Source organism: Botryllus schlosseri, chromosome 2, assembly GCF_051294905.1.
Source record: "Botryllus schlosseri isolate E-star chromosome 2, Bs_hap1, whole genome shotgun sequence".
Taxonomy (NCBI): domain Eukaryota; kingdom Metazoa; phylum Chordata; class Ascidiacea; order Stolidobranchia; family Styelidae; genus Botryllus; species Botryllus schlosseri.
In genome coordinates, this window is record NC_137237.1 from 14,184,366 (window position 1) to 14,209,276 (window position 24,911).

General features: G+C 37.6%; 2 protein-coding genes across 3 annotated transcripts in view; one reads left to right on the plus strand and one right to left on the minus strand.

Annotated features, from left to right (window-relative positions):
• LOC145433716 (echinoderm microtubule-associated protein-like 6) overlaps positions 1-24,911 on the plus strand; it is a 228,902-nt gene that overhangs the window by 33,755 nt on the left and 170,236 nt on the right. The window lies entirely within an intron of this gene.
• On the minus strand, positions 17,767-22,832 carry LOC145433710 (oligodendrocyte-myelin glycoprotein-like). The gene is made up of 2 exons (XM_080310897.1): positions 21,813-22,832; positions 17,767-18,366 (listed from the first exon to the last, which is right to left on the minus strand). Exons 1-2 carry the CDS (start codon positions 22,529-22,531, stop codon positions 17,901-17,903), a joined length of 1,185 nt encoding a protein of 394 aa, XP_080167023.1. The 5' UTR covers positions 22,532-22,832; the 3' UTR covers positions 17,767-17,900.

Genomic DNA, 24,911 nt, shown 5'->3' on the forward strand with positions numbered 1-24,911 from the left:
GACTCTGAATGCCACTTGCAACATATGTATATGTATTTGTATGATAATATTAGTAACAGCTGGCCTCTATAGGGAATTAACTGAATACATTCTTTGCCGATGGATAGTGTCGCAGTACCTTACCGTATGCACTACAAAACGCTATCATTTTACAGTATTAATGAGACACAAACCAAAGTAAAATTAACAAAAAATTGACTAATATTATGAATATCTTATGATTTTGAGTTAAATTAGCCATTTTCTTGTGTTGTTATTGTTTCACTATCACTGATTATTCTAATAATATTGTTGCTTTGTGAATATCGTATCAATTTTTTGTTAAATTATCAATTATCTTGTGTTGTTGATGAAAATAATTCGCTTGTATAAAATACGTTCACTAATATAATCTACAGGATTTCAATGATTATTAAAAAATAAGCTAATGCAAGTTTCCAGAATGCTGATGCTGGCTATGCTATTGGAGCCTTTTCAAATAGAATACGCAGTACGATTATCGATGGTGGATGCAAAACAATCCTAATTCTCAACAAATTTTAATTGTCTCGGAATCATACCTATTGCGATATCAACTCTCCGCATTTTGTTGTATTTAGGGCTATTGCACAAGCTATCTCTAATATGCTGCAATATAGACAGGTTCAAACTTGTCTAGGGTATTCACTTCCCGTCAACTAGCTTTTCAAGACGCATTAATAAGCGCGCGTATTTAATTACCTAATCGTTGGATGAATATTCCTGGCAGGCATAGATGTCCCCAGGGAACCGAGCTAACTTCGCTTCTATTCTTTTTACATTGTTTGCAAAGCACGGGTATTTTGTGATTCCATTAGACTTCAATGGTTCTAGAATACTAAATTAATGAGAGTTGAATAAACCGTCAATTAATTTAGCATAAAGCATATGATATTCATATTACTTAGAGCTTACGTCGTTGAACAACCCTGATATGATCATACAGCGAAAGTATAGCCCTAAATAGCGGTAATATCTCCCAAGCATAAAAATAACGTGGTCGGAATGTACGTTTATTGCAAATTTATCTCTAAACAGAATGATCTGTAGCTTGTCGCATTCGAATTACTGAGCAGAATTGACATAGAACTATTAAGCAAAGCTGAAACATCTTCACTTCAGTTATCATTCCCTTGAGACTACTAGTTATAGCAGAGGCAGACAAACTGTGATTTGCGGTTGTAGCACTTCAATGATTTCATGTGCGTTTCGCCATATTGTTAAAGAAGTTTAACCTGATTATATATTAATGCATTTATAGCGTATTAGCAATATGCGAATGGTGGCTGTGGCGCTACAGGGTTCAAAATTAGCAATTGAACTCTCGAATTGAACCCGATCATCAATCAATGACAAATCATTGTGCTCAACGCTATTTTTATGTGGTTCATTGATTCACAACTTTTACTGATCCACAAAGCACTTACGTTAGTCTTAAAACCTTCGCTGAACCACAAATTTTCGCTGAGTCATAAAACAAAAAATCTGGCAAAATATACATTCAACTACACATCTAATTCTTTACTATAGTACAGGAGTGGGCAGAGCTGCTTCTTGCGCGAGTCGCATATCAAAAATCTTATCTTTAAAAGAACCACAACACAAAAATCCAACATATGGATTTATTACGTCTCAAGGAAATGTAGGCTATCGAATGAAATTTATTATTGTGTGATGATAGGATGTGCAATTGTGCATACACGAGGGTTCTAATTCCAATCTAATTTGGAAAAACTATGTAGCTCTAAGTCAAATTCTAATCTAGTTCTATTCAACCTGTTTCAGTTACACACGCTTTTCAGAGACACTGCGAGCTTCACGGATTTTTAAATTTTCAAAATTAGGATTGATCGATAAATATGATACTATTTATCACTTGTATAAATATCACTGTGATATCAATCCAAGCTTATGCGGCTTTGTAATAATTGGTTGTTTAGCAAAATCAATATTATGCTCAAATTATATCAGATATCGCATTGAATATAGCTAATCAAATTTTTATTACATATTAGTAGCTGCAGTCGGATTTCAACATAACGACCAATTCCGATGCACATGCTACGTTTTCGAAACGACTACGTTACTATTCGATAGCTGGACATATCAGTATTGTCTTCTAATGACTCGAGTCATTACAATCCTGCTAATGGATTTCTAATTTAAACTTTGACTTGGACTTATCGATCAAGTAGGTAGTGGGGGTACCTGGTTTTGTTACCAGCCTCGAGGCTATATTCTTTGGCAGCGATGAGGCTATTTATGTTCATCGCTCAGCACTTGACTATGGCGATGTGTATTTAGCACTGTGTATTGATAATTACTTGCTTCCGAGAAATAAATAACATTCATTATACGTTAGATGATACTTTCCACAGATATTCTATTATGTGTCTTGAGACTACAGCGAGTTGATAATATTAATGCGTACACTTTCAAGAAATAAGGACGTTGCTAACATTCAGATTTTGCGTAAATTTCGCGTGATCAACTATGTACGATTTTTGTGTATTTCAGACTATGTATGTTCATGTTCACGAAGACTGCGGTATCGCATGGATAAATGCATCATCGCTAATAAATTACTTGAATGCGACTCGATAACATTTATCCCTTGTAACGTACTCAAACATGATATTAGGTGTATTTAAGACTATTTATGTTCCTGAGATCTTTGATAGCGCAATGATTCGGTATGATTTCTATATTATTCCACTCTCGTTATTGGACTGCGGTGTGACGCTGAACCTATCTCGATGCCCGGGCTTCCGCATTAACTTTTTTCGATTTCTTCTGCCTTATGTAGATTTAACATAAGGAAAGTTATTTCACTCATAAAATTTGAAATACGTATTTGCTCGAGTTAAAGCCATAACGCTTGGAGTGAAATTTTACGAGGTTTTCGTTAATATTCAACTGGGCTAATTTCGAAATGTAAATTGAAAAACTCAAATATCGCATAGTAGGACTTCGCAAATTTTCGATATATTTTTGCTATTTTTTCATGGTGACAAGTCATTCGGAACGGTGAAATGCATTATAGGAAATAGATGAAACTGGTTCAATTCATCAAGACCCCTGAAAAAAGTACATTGGATTTCAACATTTTATTAGCAGGTAATCGAAATACCACAAACTGGGCTAACCTTCGGAGTTGTTAAGTAAAGAAGTACTCGTACTTCTTCGGAGTACCCAATACTCTCAAGTCCTTATTATATTGGAGTGTTTCAACTTCATGATAGTTATAGTATTAAGCAGAAATATACCTGGAGTACTAATGTTTTACTTACTAGGAAATGACTACTTCTGTCTTATTTTAAAGGATTCCTCGCTCGACGCGAAATTTTATTAGGTTTTGAATAATATCCAACATGTAGGTTCACTTTGAAGGGTACTTCGTAAAACTCAAATATTGTACAGTGAGAGCTCGCAAATTCTCGATGTATTTTTTGGTATTTTTATTGCGGTAAGTCATTCTGCAGCGCGAAAATGCATCGTAGGATATAGATGAAACTGACACCGCTCACCAAGACCACTGGACCACTGAAAAAGTACATTTCAACATTTTAGTAGCAGTAAATTCCTAGTAAAGTATAAGAAGTGATGATTTCCGAGTGAGTTAAAAAGTAAGTATTGAAGGTATAGTTTGGTCGAAAACCGAAAACTCTGAAATAGAAGTAGATGCAGTGTAAAAAGTTAATCACTTGATTAAGTATAGCGCAAGCGGACCAAACCTATACTTGAGTACTCCAAAATGTACAAGTACTTCGCTATGGACTCCCTCCACGTAAAAAGTGACTAGGTTTTAGACTACTTTATCGGTACTTGACAGTTTCAGTTTTAGATAAAATTTGGAATAAAAACTAGCTCATTCACTCACTTGGAAATCTCTTCTTTAACCTGTACTTGAGCGTAGCAAGTAAATCTCATTTATTATTAATTCTACACGTACACTTGACCATATTTTATGACTTACATAATTACTTTTCACTATATTTGAAGTCAAGTCTGTCAAATAGCAGTATATGTTACGATGAGCTTATATTCGTTCTGTTTGATCATCTTGACTAACGATATTCACGCGGCGAGCTCTCCAGTGATAGCCTTGGGACTTGGAACAGTGTTATATGACATCATAGCGACACGAGGTTACGACAGTTTAGAATTAGCTACCTTACGACACCAAATTTCGTTAGTTCATCTCCACCTTCAAATATTGTGTTATACAAATATAGTGTATACGCAACAAATACATATATGGCTTTGTTGCTGCAATCTTCAAAAAAAGTACTTCCCTCAGTAAGCAATTTCTCGTAGGCTATGCATATGCATACAAACGAGGACAGTTACATCAATGAGTGGTACCTTGTTGTATTAAGTAGCTAGTAATTAGTGCATGTAAGTCCGCAGCTACTGTTCAAGACCTTTTACGCGTTTTTGCCAAGCATCCTCGTAAGGACAGACAGTCCCAATCAGCTAATGTAAGTGTGTGTGTGTAGGCCTATGTATGTATGAGGGGTCTTATGCCGGTTGACGAATGAAGTTGGTCGTCTATTCTATTCCGAAATAATCAAGTTAGTGGTTTTTAACAGGACCTGACCTCATAGAAACTTCAGTAGAATAACTTATAACTCCTCATGTTTACTCAAGTAAATCTAATTTGATAATCATGTACTGAATCTTAATTTTCAAACGAGTTCAAATTTAACTCTAACTTATGAGATTAAATATAATAACTTTTCACGTTGCAGCGTATTTTACAGCATGAGCCAAGTGATTTCATAATTAACACAAGATAATTAAATGAATTTCTAGAGGATTATAAGATATTCGTGTCATCCTCCTTCGTATATCATAAAAGAATACCTACTGCAGTCGATTTGTAATTATTTGCGCTGTGTTTGATCAACTCAATCATGTTGCAGTGTTTTAATAACGAAACTCTTTTACAGCATAAACCAAATAATTTCATAATAAACACAAGCTAATTGAATGAATTTACTCAAATGTAGTATACCGCGCTGATGAGATTAATTATAACATACTTATCATGTTACAGTGGTTTTTCAATAACTAAACTCATTTACAGCATAAGCAGAGTAATTTCATAATAAACATAAAATAACTGCTGTCGATGATTTGTACTAATTTGTGGCGTGTACAATTAACTCAAGCAGCTCTAAAACATAGGAAGCAGGGCGATGGGTATTCGTTGAGTTGAATAAATATAAAAAATATTTCCGCGCCCTTCTAGGTTGTAGGGTTAGGAATAATTAGGTTTAGTAGGGCGCGGAAATATTTTTTATGTTTATTCAACTCAACGAATACCCATCGCCCTGCTTCCTATGTTTTAGAGCTGCTTGAGTTAATTGTACACGCCACAAATTAGTACAAATCATCGACAGCAGTTATTTTATGTTTATTATGAAATTACTCTGCTTATGCTGTAAATGAGTTTAGTTATTGAAAAACCACTGTAACATGATAAGTATGTTATAATTAATCTCATCAGCGCGGTATACTACATTTGAGTAAATTCATTCAATTAGCTTGTGTTTATTATGAAATTATTTGGTTTATGCTGTAAAAGAGTTTCGTTATTAAAACACTGCAACATGATTGAGTTGATCAAACACAGCGCAAATAATTACAAATCGACTGCAGTAGGTATTCTTTTATGATATACGAAGGAGGATGACACGAATATCTTATAATCCTCTAGAAATTCATTTAATTATCTTGTGTTAATTATGAAATCACTTGGCTCATGCTGTAAAATACGCTGCAACGTGAAAAGTTATTATATTTAATCTCATAAGTTAGAGTTAAATTTGAACTCGTTTGAAAATTAAGATTCAGTACATGATTATCAAATTAGATTTACTTGAGTAAACATGAGGAGTTATAAGTTATTCTACTGAAGTTTCTATGAGGTCAGGTCCTGTTAAAAACCACTAACTTGATTATTTCGGAATAGAATAGACGACCAACTTCATTCGTCAACCGGCATAAGACCCCTCATACATACATAGGCCTACACACACACACTTACATTAGCTGATTGGGACTGTCTGTCCTTACGAGGATGCTTGGCAAAAACGCGTAAAAGGTCTTGAACAGTAGCTGCGGACTTACATGCACTAATTACTAGCTACTTAATACAACAAGGTACCACTCATTGATGTAACTGTCCTCGTTTGTATGCATATGCATAGCCTACGAGAAATTGCTTACTGAGGGAAGTACTTTTTTTGAAGATTGCAGCAACAAAGCCATATATGTATTTGTTGCGTATACACTATATTTGTATAACACAATATTTGAAGGTGGAGATGAACTAACGAAATTTGGTGTCGTAAGGTAGCTAATTCTAAACTGTCGTAACCTCGTGTCGCTATGATGTCATATAACACTGTTCCAAGTCCCAAGGCTATCACTGGAGAGCTCGCCGCGTGAATATCGTTAGTCAAGATGATCAAACAGAACGAATATAAGCTCATCGTAACATATACTGCTATTTGACAGACTTGACTTCAAATATAGTGAAAAGTAATTATGTAAGTCATAAAATATGGTCAAGTGTACGTGTAGAATTAATAATAAATGAGATTTACTTGCTACGCTCAAGTACAGGTTAAAGAAGAGATTTCCAAGTGAGTGAATGAGCTAGTTTTTATTCCAAATTTTATCTAAAACTGAAACTGTCAAGTACCGATAAAGTAGTCTAAAACCTAGTCACTTTTTACGTGGAGGGAGTCCATAGCGAAGTACTTGTACATTTTGGAGTACTCAAGTATAGGTTTGGTCCGCTTGCGCTATACTTAATCAAGTGATTAACTTTTTACACTGCATCTACTTCTATTTCAGAGTTTTCGGTTTTCGACCAAACTATACCTTCAATACTTACTTTTTAACTCACTCGGAAATCATCACTTCTTATACTTTACTAGGAATTTACTGCTACTAAAATGTTGAAATGTACTTTTTCAGTGGTCCAGTGGTCTTGGTGAGCGGTGTCAGTTTCATCTATATCCTACGATGCATTTTCGCGCTGCAGAATGACTTACCGCAATAAAAATACCAAAAAATACATCGAGAATTTGCGAGCTCTCACTGTACAATATTTGAGTTTTACGAAGTACCCTTCAAAGTGAACCTACATGTTGGATATTATTCAAAACCTAATAAAATTTCGCGTCGAGCGAGGAATCCTTTAAAATAAGACAGAAGTAGTCATTTCCTAGTAAGTAAAACATTAGTACTCCAGGTATATTTCTGCTTAATACTATAACTATCATGAAGTTGAAACACTCCAATATAATAAGGACTTGAGAGTATTGGGTACTCCGAAGAAGTACGAGTACTTCTTTACTTAACAACTCCGAAGGTTAGCCCAGTTTGTGGTATTTCGATTACCTGCTAATAAAATGTTGAAATCCAATGTACTTTTTTCAGGGGTCTTGATGAATTGAACCAGTTTCATCTATTTCCTATAATGCATTTCACCGTTCCGAATGACTTGTCACCATGAAAAAATAGCAAAAATATATCGAAAATTTGCGAAGTCCTACTATGCGATATTTGAGTTTTTCAATTTACATTTCGAAATTAGCCCAGTTGAATATTAACGAAAACCTCGTAAAATTTCACTCCAAGCGTTATGGCTTTAACTCGAGCAAATACGTATTTCAAATTTTATGAGTGAAATAACTTTCCTTATGTTAAATCTACATAAGGCAGAAGAAATCGAAAAAAGTTAATGCGGAAGCCCGGGCATCGAGATAGGTTCAGCGTCACACCGCAGTCCAATAACGAGAGTGGAATAATATAGAAATCATACCGAATCATTGCGCTATCAAAGATCTCAGGAACATAAATAGTCTTAAATACACCTAATATCATGTTTGAGTACGTTACAAGGGATAAATGTTATCGAGTCGCATTCAAGTAATTTATTAGCGATGATGCATTTATCCATGCGATACCGCAGTCTTCGTGAACATGAACATACATAGTCTGAAATACACAAAAATCGTACATAGTTGATCACGCGAAATTTACGCAAAATCTGAATGTTAGCAACGTCCTTATTTCTTGAAAGTGTACGCATTAATATTATCAACTCGCTGTAGTCTCAAGACACATAATAGAATATCTGTGGAAAGTATCATCTAACGTATAATGAATGTTATTTATTTCTCGGAAGCAAGTAATTATCAATACACAGTGCTAAATACACATCGCCATAGTCAAGTGCTGAGCGATGAACATAAATAGCCTCATCGCTGCCAAAGAATATAGCCTCGAGGCTGGTAACAAAACCAGGTACCCCCACTACCTACTTGATCGATAAGTCCAAGTCAAAGTTTAAATTAGAAATCCATTAGCAGGATTGTAATGACTCGAGTCATTAGAAGACAATACTGATATGTCCAGCTATCGAATAGTAACGTAGTCGTTTCGAAAACGTAGCATGTGCATCGGAATTGGTCGTTATGTTGAAATCCGACTGCAGCTACTAATATGTAATAAAAATTTGATTAGCTATATTCAATGCGATATCTGATATAATTTGAGCATAATATTGATTTTGCTAAACAACCAATTATTACAAAGCCGCATAAGCTTGGATTGATATCACAGTGATATTTATACAAGTGATAAATAGTATCATATTTATCGATCAATCCTAATTTTGAAAATTTAAAAATCCGTGAAGCTCGCAGTGTCTCTGAAAAGCGTGTGTAACTGAAACAGGTTGAATAGAACTAGATTAGAATTTGACTTAGAGCTACATAGTTTTTCCAAATTAGATTGGAATTAGAACCCTCGTGTATGCACAATTGCACATCCTATCATCACACAATAATAAATTTCATTCGATAGCCTACATTTCCTTGAGACGTAATAAATCCATATGTTGGATTTTTGTGTTGTGGTTCTTTTAAAGATAAGATTTTTGATATGCGACTCGCGCAAGAAGCAGCTCTGCCCACTCCTGTACTATAGTAAAGAATTAGATGTGTAGTTGAATGTATATTTTGCCAGATTTTTTGTTTTATGACTCAGCGAAAATTTGTGGTTCAGCGAAGGTTTTAAGACTAACGTAAGTGCTTTGTGGATCAGTAAAAGTTGTGAATCAATGAACCACATAAAAATAGCGTTGAGCACAATGATTTGTCATTGATTGATGATCGGGTTCAATTCGAGAGTTCAATTGCTAATTTTGAACCCTGTAGCGCCACAGCCACCATTCGCATATTGCTAATACGCTATAAATGCATTAATATATAATCAGGTTAAACTTCTTTAACAATATGGCGAAACGCACATGAAATCATTGAAGTGCTACAACCGCAAATCACAGTTTGTCTGCCTCTGCTATAACTAGTAGTCTCAAGGGAATGATAACTGAAGTGAAGATGTTTCAGCTTTGCTTAATAGTTCTATGTCAATTCTGCTCAGTAATTCGAATGCGACAAGCTACAGATCATTCTGTTTAGAGATAAATTTGCAATAAACGTACATTCCGACCACGTTATTTTTATGCTTGGGAGATATTACCGCTATTTAGGGCTATACTTTCGCTGTATGATCATATCAGGGTTGTTCAACGACGTAAGCTCTAAGTAATATGAATATCATATGCTTTATGCTAAATTAATTGACGGTTTATTCAACTCTCATTAATTTAGTATTCTAGAACCATTGAAGTCTAATGGAATCACAAAATACCCGTGCTTTGCAAACAATGTAAAAAGAATAGAAGCGAAGTTAGCTCGGTTCCCTGGGGACATCTATGCCTGCCAGGAATATTCATCCAACGATTAGGTAATTAAATACGCGCGCTTATTAATGCGTCTTGAAAAGCTAGTTGACGGGAAGTGAATACCCTAGACAAGTTTGAACCTGTCTATATTGCAGCATATTAGAGATAGCTTGTGCAATAGCCCTAAATACAACAAAATGCGGAGAGTTGATATCGCAATAGGTATGATTCCGAGACAATTAAAATTTGTTGAGAATTAGGATTGTTTTGCATCCACCATCGATAATCGTACTGCGTATTCTATTTGAAAAGGCTCCAATAGCATAGCCAGCATCAGCATTCTGGAAACTAGCATTAGCTTATTTTTTAATAATCATTGAAATCCTGTAGATTATATTAGTGAACGTATTTTATACAAGCGAATTATTTTCATCAACAACACAAGATAATTGATAATTTAACAAAAAATTGATACGATATTCACAAAGCAACAATATTATTAGAATAATCAGTGATAGTGAAACAATAACAACAGAAGAAAATGGCTAATTTAACTCAAAATCATAAGATATTCATAATATTAGTCAATTTTTTGTTAATTTTACTTTGGTTTGTGTCTCATTAATACTGTAAAATGATAGCGTTTTGTAGTGCATACGGTAAGGTACTGCGACACTATCCATCGGCAAAGAATGTATTCAGTTAATTCCCTATAGAGGCCAGCTGTTACTAATATTATCATACAAATACATATACATATGTTGCAAGTGGCATTCAGAGTCCATGCTGTTGTATCATATGAATTTTGAAAGTAAATTGAGAGAGACACATCATATGTTTGCACGTACTACATAAAGAAATTAAGCTACAATATAGCGTTCGCGTTGAGTATAAGTGTGACGGTGAAGATATGGCGTCAGACATTTCACAATGGGTTAACAAACACGGTAGCTGGATCGTAACTGGTCTTATTCACAATATACATTTGAGTACACATTTAACACATTACTATAGTACAGGGTGGACAGATCTGCTTCATGCGCGACTTGCATATCAAACAATCTCATCTCATCACAAAAAATTCAAAATACGAATTTATGACGTCACAATTAAATGTTGATTATTGAATGAAGTTTAATATTGTGTAATGATACGATGCACTGTCATGAGAGTTGCGAGGTGTTGGAATTTTGTGTTGCTCTAATTCTAATTAAACTTGGAGCTTGCTGTACAAAAGATGTTCACCGTTATAAGCTACAATGACTTCAATGAATATTGAAAAAATATTATTAATATTAATTATTATTATTCCAAAGTTAGAACCAAAGTAATATTATTTAAAAACTGGAATATTTTAAACATATTTAAATCATGTTTTGGTGCTTATAACAACGTAAGCTTAATATTTTCATCAACAACACGAAATAATTGCTAATTTCGCAATGATAACATATTCACAACAAAACAACGCGTAGAGCTCCCTTGAGATCCTAACATACTTTCTCGACATTTACTAATCGTTCAGAACAACGCATAGAGCTCCCTTGGGATCCTGGCACATTTTCTCGATATTAGAATCCCTTTTTAGATTTGCGATGTAAAAGCAATACCAGTTTCGCATACATGAGTATATGATTGCGAATAAACCGAAAATTGTTTTATTAAAATTGAAATCATGTAGATTATAACAGTGAACGTCTTTTGTACAAACTAATTCATCAACAACACAAGATAATCGATAATTTAACTAAAATCAATAAGATATTTACAAAGCAACAATATTATTAAAAAGATGTTCACCGTTATAAGCGACAATGATTTCGATGAATAATGAAAACAATATAATAATTATTATTCCAAAGTTAGAACCAATGTAATAATATTTTTAAAAAATGGAATATTTAAAACATATTAAAATCATGTTTTGGTTCTCTAACAACGTGGGCTGATTTTTTTCATCAACATGAGATACTTGCTATTTTCACGATTATTAGATATTCACAATATTAGCCAAATTTTATATTATTACTTTGTGAGATTTATTTCAATTATTTTTAATAATCATTGAAATCATATAGATTATAACAGTGAACGTATTCAAACGAATTCATAAACAATATTATTAAAATTATTTTTAATAATCATTGAAATCATGTACCAGTTCATCGGGTCAATACGATCTATTATGACGTATATATCATTAGCAGTAATCTTTGACATATTCAATCTACAGCGTACAGCGAATAATCATGTAATAAATATTACACGTTATATATTGCCTTGCACTTGCTTCAACTGCAATAACAAAGGCAATCAACGCAATATTGACGTAATCATATCTCAGCGTTACTAAAGTAATCAACTAGGCATATGATGTAATCATTACTGAACATGCTTCAACTGCAATACGCAATCATAATGACGTAAATATTTCTCAGTGTTATTGGACTGGAACTAGACGCAATCATGACGTAATCATATCTCAGCATTACTGGAACTAAACAATCACGCTCTCGAAATAACTAAAGTAATCAACTCCGCATATGACGTAATCAATACTGTACATGCTTTAACTGCAATACGCAATCATATTGAAGGTAATCAACCTACGTATTAATGACGTAATAATATCTCAGCGTTACTGGACTGGGACTATGCCATCTCTCACACAACCAAAACCTCTCTCGTATTGGAACCACGCATATGACGTAATCATGAACATGAACAACTACACAATCATAATGACGTAAATATTTCTCAGTGTTATTGGACTGGAACTAGACGCAATCATGACGTAATCATACCTCGGCATTACTGGAACTAAGCAAAGACGCTCTCGAAATAACTAAAGTAATCAACTACGCATATGACGTAATCATGAACATGCTGCAATACGCAATCATATTGAAGGTAATCAACTTACGCAAGCATGACGTAATAAATATCTCAGCGTTACTGGACTGGAACTATGCCATCTCTCGCACAACCCAAACCTCTCTCGTATTGGAACCACGCCCACTTCGTTCTGCATTCTAATTGGCTAACAGATGTCACGTGATCAAATACTCGATGACTATTGGTGGGGGTATAAATGACCCGTATACTACTACTCACCTCCTTGGATGAAGTAATATGAATCAAGCTCTCTACACCAGCGGTTCTCAACCGGGGGTCCGCTGACCCCTAGGGGTCCGCGAAGCAATTTCAGGGGGTCCGCGAGACCTCTAAATTTTTTAAATGGTTGATAACCTAATTTTTATTTTATTTTTTATTTTGAGAAAGCATGAGGCAGTTTCGCACCACAACTGCTAAAATCTCATGACTCATATCATCATCATAATCGTCTGACATGAGCTATCGTTGCGTGGAAATTCATTTTCATTGCTCATTTTCCAATAACCTGCTGATACAAACATATTGCTGTTTAGAGACGTTTTGTTGGGGTTTGGGGATAAAATAAAAATATGGAGATAGTAACGTCAATAAGGGTGACGTCGTTAATGTCTGCAAAACCTTCTCGATTTGAAGTTGTCTTGTCAGTCTCATCAAATTAGTGAACATGAACAGTCGTTTGAAATGAAGATCTCCGAAATGTTTCCCTAATTTTTCCCAATGCAGGGATTGAAGCCTCGCCACGCGAAATCCATTTTATCCTGTGATATACCGCATAACCACTATTGGAACAGTTTATTGGAGTTACAGAACTTGAATATACAATTGAAAAGTATATACATATTGAAATGACAAGGCTATCGACGGCTGACACTCGTCATAAATCGGACAATGATATACCTGCTCTTAAAGCTCGGCTATTAGTCAGATTTGGCGCATTCTTATCGCGGATGCCCTATCGACAAGGCTGTTTTTTTAGGAACAAGGAGTGTTTCGTTGCTATCAAAGCATTACGCTCCAGCCCTGAAATTCATATCACCAGTTATATTGGTATGCAGCCTTGTTTTGTTAATGTTCAATTGTTCATGGTCGAAAATGTTTGCTGGTCAATATATATGTAAACCCGAACAGAACAAGTTGTTTCATAACAGGCTTTCTAAGGTTAGAAAACTTGAATCCATTCTTTGGCGAATGAAACTTGTCTATGCTTTTAGATTAGGATTTCACTTTGACGGTAGAAACTCTCTGCGGGCCGATCAAAATGCCGTCGCGGACCGAATCCGGCCAGCGGTTCGTATGTTGCCCGTCCTTACGGTAGATGCTGGGCGTGATATGTTCATAAAATATATGTTTCCTCATTTTGGTGCCATAAATGTTGCGATTACACCAAAAGTATCATCGGAAGCGTTATGCGTTAATATTGAATTAGCCGCCATCTATATTTGTGGAAATGGTTTTTGGCACTACTCGTTCATATCAAAACGAAGACGAGGATTTCCAAGACACGACCACGTACTTCAAGAAATACATAAGCAAAATTAGCTTCGAAATAATAAAAGTCTACCAATTTCTACATAGATAGTATGATGTTATTTTCAAGAAAAATCATTTATTTTGCTGTTTCTCACAAGCCTCGAGTTCATATTTGCACAAAACAGATGAAGGTTGCACCATAATTGAACTAAAACTTGAGGGGGTCCGCGAGGGTCCGTGACGGTCATAAGGGGTCCGCGAAGCCAAAAAGGTTGAGAACCACTGCTCTACACCTTCCGCATAGCTCCATTTGCAGCTTTTTATAGTTCATGCGAACGAATTACGATCGTTTTCACAACTACTTACTTACTTGAGTAGATTTTAAGTCAGTCAATTCTACTTCTACTTCAAGTAGTTTTAGGTTGCTTATGAAATAAGTACTTCTACTTGTACTTGAGTAGATTTTTTCATCGCTACTTCTACTTCTACTTGAGTAGCTTTCTTGACTACTTTGACCACCTCTGGTAATAAGCTCATGATAGATCAGAGAGATTTGCTAAGACGTGTTCTTTTCCAATTCTCAAGCTTGCCTGGGCTTGATAGCAGTCCTGCTCGGCGCTCGCATAGGCATAGGCTATATAATTTTGACGTATAAGCATACAGCAATCATCTCGAAAAACTGCACATGGATAGTGGATACATGGTAATTTGATTTCAGGATATTCTCCAATCAGAAGTTCGTTACTGGATAATCAGTCCATTCCGTGAAATTTCCAAGCATGAAATGATTAAAGAGTCATGTATATTGCAGAACCATTTTGCGCTCACGCCAAAGCTCAATATCTGTTACTATCAATCGTTCTGGATGGACAATTGGAAATATATAGAAAAACTCCCCATGGAGTTGGGTTGATTTTTTCCTCATTGCCCCTCCCGGTTTATATTTATTAGAAAGCACTTTCAGTGCCGTGACAAGTGTGGCAATGCAGTTTTCAAATACACACTTGTCTTCCTGATCTATGAAGAGAAATGAACTGCCGTGGACTTGACATTCACAATTACAAATTACAAACAACGCCTTAGCTATCCACGTTCTTGATTAGGAAGTAGTTTTGTAGTATCACTGTCAAAATGTATAGGCGTGTAGCGCAACGTTGTGTTACCGACGAAGAGGCCAACATTGAGAATTGAGAAGTCGTTCAGTCATCCTGGCGACAGGTGAGGCACTGCCTCACTTGCCTCCCCTGACCCCACGTTACTGTCGCATCACACCTTACGGTGGGTAAGTACTGCTGTAATGACTATGTTTAGGAGCTTAGCTCCACCTACACCTCGGCTCCTCGCATTTAAAAAGAGCATCAAGACCAGTGTTTCCCAACCGCGGCTCCAAGCTACCCTATACTTGCGGCTCTGATTTACCTCTGGATATGCCAGAAAAATATGGTAGACAGTTGTTGTTGTTGTTTGTTTCTATGAATAGTTATAGTCAATTTCTGCATATAAATGCTAAAAATGGGGATATTAGTTATGTCTAAACTCTAAAGCCACCCAAGGCTGCTTCTGAAAACGGGGAAAGAGAATTCTTGCAGACTAGCGTCACACGCATGGATGAATACCAGTCAGATATAGGCTAGGGTTACCATATTTCTGTGACCCAAATTCCGGACACTCTTTAGCGCCCACTAGTGGATTTCAAAATGAGTCATGAGCACATTGTCTGTCAATATGACGTCACACTAGCAAAGATTTGCTTTTTGACCAGAGGTTGTCACGATCGGGTTCAGGAGTATGTGGCTGTGTAACCGGGACCGAAACCACGTTTTTTCAGCCCCTTTCCGTCTAAACTAAATAAACAATGATTTTGGGCCCTACATAGGATAATTGATGTAACTTCATGGGGGGGAGGGGTTGCTATATGCATCTCGTCGTTAAATTTTTTAAATTAATTGTTTCAATAATATTGGTTCTTCCATATTACTATATAGTTTGATCCTCTCTCCGCCCACATGATCAGAGTTAGCTGTAGAGCTGGTGGAGGATAATGACTTCGAAAATACAGTGAGCGTAATTGCACATCGTCAAATCATCTTCATGTCACACCGATAAAATTGTTTATCAGCCTTATGCCGGTTCGCACCACGGAGCTTTATAAACATCTCACATCCAGTGGTTTCCAACCTTTTATGGTCGCGACTCCATCTCAAATTTGAATATGTCCCGTGGCGCAGACGAGCTGATTACTAAAAGAAGTCAGCACATTAGCACATTTGCACAGACTAACTCACGGGCTATTTTGGAAGCTGATTACGTTTAATATCTTCGTGGACCCCAGAATAAAGGCAAATGACCACCACGTTTGGAACCAATATCTTTGAATAAAGCATTTGGACGGCCTTACCTATCTCTAGGATACCGTTCTTCTATAGTTGCGATTACAACCATGCAGGCTTATCTGAGTAAATGAAGGTTATTTTTATTTATATTTTATTGTAGTCTTTGCTAGGGTGGTAGTCCCCATATTAAAACCAATAAATGTGATAGTAAATCGCGCGCAGCGCGAAGAAAAATATCTCTTATAACATAAATATTCCCAAAAATAATGTAGTTATGTTGATTTACCAAAGTTATTTGAGTCTACGTCAAGCCTTCAAAATTCCGGACATTTAGGCATATGTTAGAAATTCCGCCCGGACGCAAGTTTGAGAAGTGAAATTCCGAACATGTCCGGGAAACTCCGGACATATATGGCAACCCTAATATAGGCCTATCAATGATGTATCTTGAGTTCTGCTTGTCATAGACATTTATAGATCACCCAGCTGTGAAGAGTAAATTTCGACACAGTTCTACTGACATCAAAGTAACGGCTCATAGTCAAGTATAAATCGCAATATTACCAATATTACTCAGCGTATTAAGTGCTGGAGATGTATGAAGACTGAAGAGCTATCACATAACAACACTTGACATAATGATATGCATTTTCAGTTTATTTCAATGTATAGCACTCGCCAATCTGCGTCTATCAATGCTAAACTACCCGATATAGATCCTGTAGAAGTCTATGTTCATTGTGCATGCTTTTGAATTAGCTGGATGGTGAAATCCATGTGTCTAGCTACCTTTAAATTTTCGGTATACGTATAGCCTACTCGAGTGATTTCATGCGGCTCCATACGTAATCTGAAGTTTGAAATGCGGCTCCGACATTCAAAAAGGTTGGGAACCACTGATCAAGACGAACCTGGTCTCGTATAACTGTCGAAAGTCTCAAATTTTGTATGAACCTTAACCTCAACAATTATCAACCAGACTAAAAAAACATCAGGAATACCATGCAACATCAAAAGACGTAACAACTGTAAAAAGCGTGTAAATAGAAGATTCATACTTTTACTGTTGTCTACATCTGTTGGACATCTAAATGATAATTCTGTTAAACTTCGAAAACTATCAGATGCCTCCCACCGTAATTCAATTAAAAGATGTAACTTACGAATTATCTATATGTAACTGGAAGTTTACATGCTCAAATAAGGCAGACAGCTTGATTAGTGCGAGATGCGACGCACACGGTGAATACCATGCGGTGACTTCGAACGACTTATGTCGTCAGACGTTTGCAATTGGGACGTAACAGTTGATTGAAATGTATGGCTCTTTGACAGTTAAAATGGGAACTATAGGGTCAATATGGCTCTTCGGCCAAAAAAGGTTCGCGACCCCTGGGCGTGAGGCCATGCCTACACTACATCGTTACATTACAACTGAGAGCGCCCGTAACATTGGTAACGAGATTACCGTGATGAGAGGCGGGTTCATCACAGGTCATCGAGCGAAATTCTGACACTGGACATTCAGTCATACACCTATCAATCATCCTTTTGAGTCGGCAATCGCATCGTAACGGATTATTCGCCAACGCAATTCTCAGACTCTTTCCGAATGTAGTGGAAAATCGACGATTCAAGTGCTTCAATCTCCGATCAACAAGTATGTTGTCAGAGAGGCCTGGGAGAGATAGAGACAAATACTGACATGTGGACCATCTTTCAGGACTGAGACATTCGACTCTGTTAGCTCTAAGATCAATTGTTTGCAATTTGGGAAGTCCTGCGAAGGTGCGCGCAGATATCCAGTCTATCTGGTTTCGGCTAAGGTTGATGCGCTCCAGATTTCGTCCCCGCGTCGCAAAACTGAAATCTGGCAGAAACCTGAGTAAAGATTTACCGATGTTAGTTCATTCGTCAACCACTCGATGAACATTTGTATCTTTGAAAATTGAGAAAAACGGCTGGTACGTCGCACTAAATGAAAAAGACCAGCGGTCAAGCCCAAAACCTACCAATCATATTTCAACTCGACCCAAATTTGTAAATACAGGGTTGATTCGTGAAAAGCCGTGTTATGAAATATTCGGAAGACAAAAATACGCTGTAGGCGTTCACCAAAGTAATTATTGCGCCACATCAGATCGGTCAATGGCAGAATAAACCAAATTATTAGGTAATGATTCCAACTGCACGTTACACCTCAGTGCATGGTTTGCAAATTTTATTATAATCCGACCATGACCAGAGAAGACAATTGTGGCGAAGCCTCGGGGAGCGCACATATTTAACGCATATACTGTTTACAATTGAATAGTATATTCATATTGAAATGAACCCGAATATTTTCGGCTGACACTCGTCAGGGGTAATCGTCAGCAACTAGTAGAGAATTCGAAAGAACAGCGTATATCAACAATCGTAACACAAAATATGACGTCACCAGCACGAAATGTCATATACGAGAGCGTTCAATGTACTATTTTTAGATGATACACGAACTCTTTTTGTTGACACAGCCTTGGGTGGTGTAAAAGTCGACTCCAAGGCACACAAATGACAGTGTGAGCGACCCTTTACGAGTATGCGCAATCTGTCGTCTCGATAATTTTTCGCACAGGCGGGATTATGCAACAAGTGTTTGCCAATTGCAGAATTTATGGCCTTTGATTGTTCCGCATCAATCATGAGCGGACGAGTTAAGGGTGAGCTTTTCACCGAGCGTGTTCTAATGAATCTAGGGACATGCTGATTTATGCGTTCCTGCAAGCGCTTTGACGTTCTTCCCCCGTAGCCACAATCACAGTGACACTTAAATTCGTAAACTACATTGCTTTGCTGAAGTGCGGGTAGCACGTCTTTACGTGTTGCAGGGAGCAGTCGCGTTGTCGTGAAAATCACGTTGGTCTTCACTGTGTCGTAACACTTACTGACCGCTGAAATCAATTGCTTTTCAAAGCGGGTGGAAATAGGCCCTATCCGAAGTAGATGGATGTAAACATCTTTGGTTGTTCGTTCGGTAGGCTACAGTCTCTATAGTATCATGTTGCTCATTAACCTGTGCGTCAACCTGTACTGGCCTGCCTAACCTGCATTTGTGATAGCTAGCCACCGGCTCATTGTAATTCGCATCTGGTACACCCCTCTACACCCCATCCGAGTGGTACACCCTTTGCAAATTCTGGTACACCCTAGGGCAGGGGTGGGCAAACTTTTTAGCTCGCGGGCCGCATTCAACATCTGAATCCATTTGCGGGCCGCACTATATAAAATTGGGATTATAAACGAAAACGCAAGATTGATATTTGATTATATAGTGAGGACATGGAGATAATAGATGTGCTTATTGAAAACAAGACAAAAATTGCTTTGATGATATCGTACACGCGTCAGAAACATATAGTGGCGAGATTGCATATGCTGGCGGACCTCAATAACCAATTTGTCAAAACTATAGAGATGAAAGTCGGTTGGCCCGATTCCTAGAGCAGGATTGAAATTTAAATCTGTGAGCAGCGATCTGTTCATAGATTTACTAATTCCACTTTTGGTTCAGTTCCAGGACACACATTGCTGACAGCATCCTAACCATATTAGCTTCGAACACGCTTCTACTATGTGTAGATAAAATATAATTACCCCCATTGTACGCATACAGACAACGAATCTACCTAAGACATGCCCGAATGGAGTGGCCAATCTGAAATCCCACTGGTGATTCAAATTATGCCAGTATCCCACTAGTGATTCAAATTATGTCAATCTCGTTGCAGCTATCCCGCTGTGATATTAAGTAGCCTATTTACCTTACATCAGTGGTTCTTAAACTTTTGAAGACACGCCCCCCCCCTTATGATGGTGAAAGATTTCGCGCAACCTTATCGTCATATCACAAAACGCAACCAGGATGCTAGCAAGCCTAGCTGGTAGTTTGATGGCATCGAAGGTTATGACTGTGGAATGTGGATGGATGAGAGATTTTCAACTATGTAATTCAGACTAAATACAGAGCAATAACTATGAATTGATGTAAATAGCGCGGAGCGCGAAAATTTTTTGCGGTTGAGCTCAGCTTCGCGCCCCGAATCAGATGTTTTCACGCCGTCAAGGGAGGAGCCAAACCAGTTTGAGAACCACTGTCTTAGAATTATCATGGTGAAATATACCAAGTTATTCAAGTCCCTGCATTAATTCGATTTTTAGTACACATTTTATTAATATTTTCAAAAAGTTTCGTTGGACTCTCGCGGGCCGCACAGAACAATGTTGCGGGCCGCATGCGGCCCGCGGGCCTTAGTTTGCCGACCCCTGCCCTAGGGTGTACGACAACCCCGATTGAAGAGCACTGCATTAGAACACGCTCGGTGAAAAGCTCACCCTTAACTCGTCCGCTCAATATTGATGCGGAACAATCCAAGGCCATAAATTCTGCAATTGCCAAACACTTGTTGGATAATCCCGCCTGTGCGAAAAATTATCGAGACGGCAGATTTCGCATACTCGGAAAGGGTCTCTCACACTTTCATTTGTGTGCCTTGGAGTCGACTTTTATCAAAATACACCACCCAAGGCTGTGTCAACAAAAAGAGTTCGTGTATCATCTAAAAATAGTACATTGAACGCAGTTGGTTAAGCGCCAGCGTCACGACACCAACGGTAGTGGTTCGAATCCCGGTTCGGACCAACTTCTATGTGTCGGAGGTTTCTCTGGGCTCCTCATCGCCGACCTCACTGCATAGTGCATATGCAGTGTCGTACGAAAAGCCCAGATGTTGGTGAGCCGCGCCAGAAAAGTCGACCGCGCAGACGAAGATATACGGGCGCATGAAAATCGAGGGAGAACGATGGTGAAAGAGTGCGAGCGTGAAAAGTCGCCCGGAAGATGACGAAAAATCAAAGACAATGAAATGTTACACATGTTACTGTCGTGGCGCACATAGCCTGAAAAGGCGATAAGCGCCACTGTGTTGTGCAAATAATAATAATAATAATAATAATAATAATTTCGTTTTTTATGTGTTAGTAAAATATCAACAACAAGAAAAAAACAGGTGATTCAGACGGTTCGCGTCGCATGGGTTATAGGAACCACCAAATAACTGTAATAGCTATAGGCTATAGCATATTGTGTTCTTGTATTGTGAGTGATTGGTACCAGAGATGAAAGGTAAATTTTAATCGCCACCCTATATTTTCAACATTGTAATGAGACCCGATATGCTGAGATTTAGCCTGACGCTGTTCCTCTCCTTTCAGGATTTTGTTTCCGCATTGAAAAATGTTCTTTGGAATGCCTTACGCTGATATGATATATCAAATGATCAACTCACCCGAGTTTATTTCCAGCAAGATTAATAGAGCGAAGATCATCCAGAAATGTGAGGACTCCACTTTCAACGGTATGTATCCGATTTTCCGAAAGATCCAGCAAGTGCAACCTTCCGAGGTTAATGGTGCTGGTGTACATATCTTTCCTTGCAAGTTGTGAAATTCGATTGCGCCCCAAATATAATTCACGCATTGAATTTGTATGTGCAAGTAAGGCGAATAAATTGAGATTACTAATGCTGCTGATCTGATTCTCTTCTAGGTTCAAAACTTGTAATTTCGGTACAGCGTAGAAAAAGCATTTTGGCAACTTCCGAATAATATTGCCCCGGAGATTAATATTCCACAGCCTTTGGAAGAAATGAGATACATGGTTGCAAACTCCCGGACGCTTGTTAATATCGCTTCTATTGAGCCCTGTATTCGGACTATCGAAGAATACCGTTGAAATATTGTTATATCTCAAACTTAATCCGAGAAAATATGTGCACACGTCACAGAAGGCCAGATTGAACGATTGCAGCCTATTGCTATCCATGCGAATTGAGGTTGTCCATTCAGGTATTTCTGACACCATATTCGAAAATCCACCGCTACTACAGTCCATTGGATGATTTCCATTATGGTAGCTACATACGCAGCGACGAGGACACGATAACGTGGCATTAATATATAATACTATACATGTAACTACGGCCATCTTCCAAGTAAAATTTGCCATAGTATTCAGTATTCAACTTTAGGATCTCGTAACATCACAAGAATGTAAGCCTTCCTTTTGCGTAGCTCATCAATGATCCGAGAGGATTAGTCATGCACTGCTTCAAGTTGATGCTGTCAAACGATTTTAACTTTATGTTACACACGAGTCTGCTTTGATTTATTATTGAACTCTGTTCGATGGATCTTTAGCTGGCGTTCGATGGCTATAGCGAATTCCGTAGTAACTTGTTGCGAAACCAACTACACATATATACATAACCCTGTCTGTAGAAGTAGCCCATAGATTACTAAGCTACACAGCTTAGTAATCCATAGTTTACGACCATTTGACGTGTGCGTACATTAGGCGAAGGCAAAAGGGTCAAACTAGGTGCACGACTAGTTACCGTATAAGCAACAGGGCTGAAGAGTTAGTTGGCTGTGGAGTTGGGTTCGGAGTTCGGCTAATTTTTCGCTTAATGGAGCCAGAGTCGTAGTCTAAATTTTTTTACCACGCATTGGAGTCGGATTCGTGAAAACTATAGTGGCTGGAATAGGAGTCGTGGAAAAAATGCTGACTTGAGTCGGGGTCGGAGTTTGTAAAAATGACCCTGACTCCGACTCCGACTCCACCTTCGTTATTATGAAAACAATTGCTTTCAAAGGTACCTTTAAATTTCTAATAATAACTAAAATATAATTTTTATGTACCATGAATCACTGTTACTAGTAACCTAGGGTTACCATCAGACATGGGGTGATTACATTATGATTATAATCGATTGCGATTACGATTACTTATGAATGACGCGATTACGATTATGATTACGATTACAGCAATATCAGAAAGTAGTCGATTACGATTACGATTACATTGGAAAAGTAATCACGATTACTCACGATTACATTTATTTTGCATCTTAGAAGCTATATATTGGAAGACAATATATGGATTGCACTGAAGAGGCCTAATGAGATAACAAACTCCCTTTAAAAGAGATCCGGCATTTGCTTGTTGCGTCATAATGTACCCATTGCCCATTTTTAAAGGGGTCAATTTATCGCGCCCAATGATTTGCATTCTTGCCAGAGCCACAATTACCGCACCCCAAATTTCCCAATATGGTGGCCCAATACTCAAAAAGTATTTCGTAAACTAACATAAGTTATAGAGTATTTTTGAGACATCTAATTAACTTGAAAATCCTCTCTAGATCAGTGATTCCCAACCGCGGCTCTGAGAACCCCATGCGGCTCCGAGCTAGCCTACTTGCGGCTCCCATTGACGGTGGAAAATTCAACAAAAATATCATAAAATCAATTTAGAACAAACAAAAAAATTGATTTTCAAAAATTACACTTGTTTGGCTTGGAATCTGGAGTTTATAATTAAGGGTTGAGAGCAATTCCTTTGCTGTCGAGTAGCGATTCTCTACTCAGCAACGATTTCGTTACTCAACTCACGTCAAAAAGTATGCTCACACTCAAATGCGTTTGGATCGTCACTCAAATTTAAGTCTGCTCATCATCAGACTTGATTAAGTGCAAGTGGTGTTGCAACACGTTTTACAAAGCTATCTGACCATCAAACCGATGGATTATTTGACTTGATTGTTAAGTTCAACGGTCGCATTGACGGAATGAATGCTTTTTTCCCCATGATGAAAATATTTTCAAGTCCTATTGTAGTTAATGTGGCCACTGACTCTGTTAATTTACAGCTTGAGTTGCTAGACATGCAGTCAGATATAAAGACATGACCATTTGTTTGTGCGTCTCACGAAAGTTTTTCTTCTAGTCTGCTACGCTTGAGCCACTACAATATCGTTTGATTATATAACAAACCGGAGGTCACGAATTAACAACATACACTAAGGTTATTATAACAAGATACCGGAGGTTAGAATTATGAATTACGTGCCCCAGCTTTACAGGTAGGTAATTCTGTGGCGAGATAGCGCAGTAGTATAATCCACGGCTGCAACGCCATTGGGTTGCGGGTTCGAGTCCGACCGAGGTCGACTTCAGAAATCCTTTCTAAGTGTTGGAGGTTTATCTAGGCTCCTCCTCGCCGCCTCTTCCGCGTAAGCGGTGTCTTACAATAAGCCTAGAAGTGGGCCGTGCTACTAGTCGGCAGATACGGAATCAAAAATGAAGAAAATCGGCGTGGTGTAACTGACCGTTGTAGTCGACAAACACCAAGATTACCTCAAAGAAACAAACCCTACAGGTGAATCTGACCATCGGGGGCTGAGAGAGGATTAAAAATCAATAGTAATATAATGCAATTATTGATGAAATCAAGTCTTCAACTTGCGATTACCACCCTATTGTGGACGAACTGCTGTTTTGGTCTTAATTCCAGCTACAGCCCATGTTAACATGATACATAGGCCCAT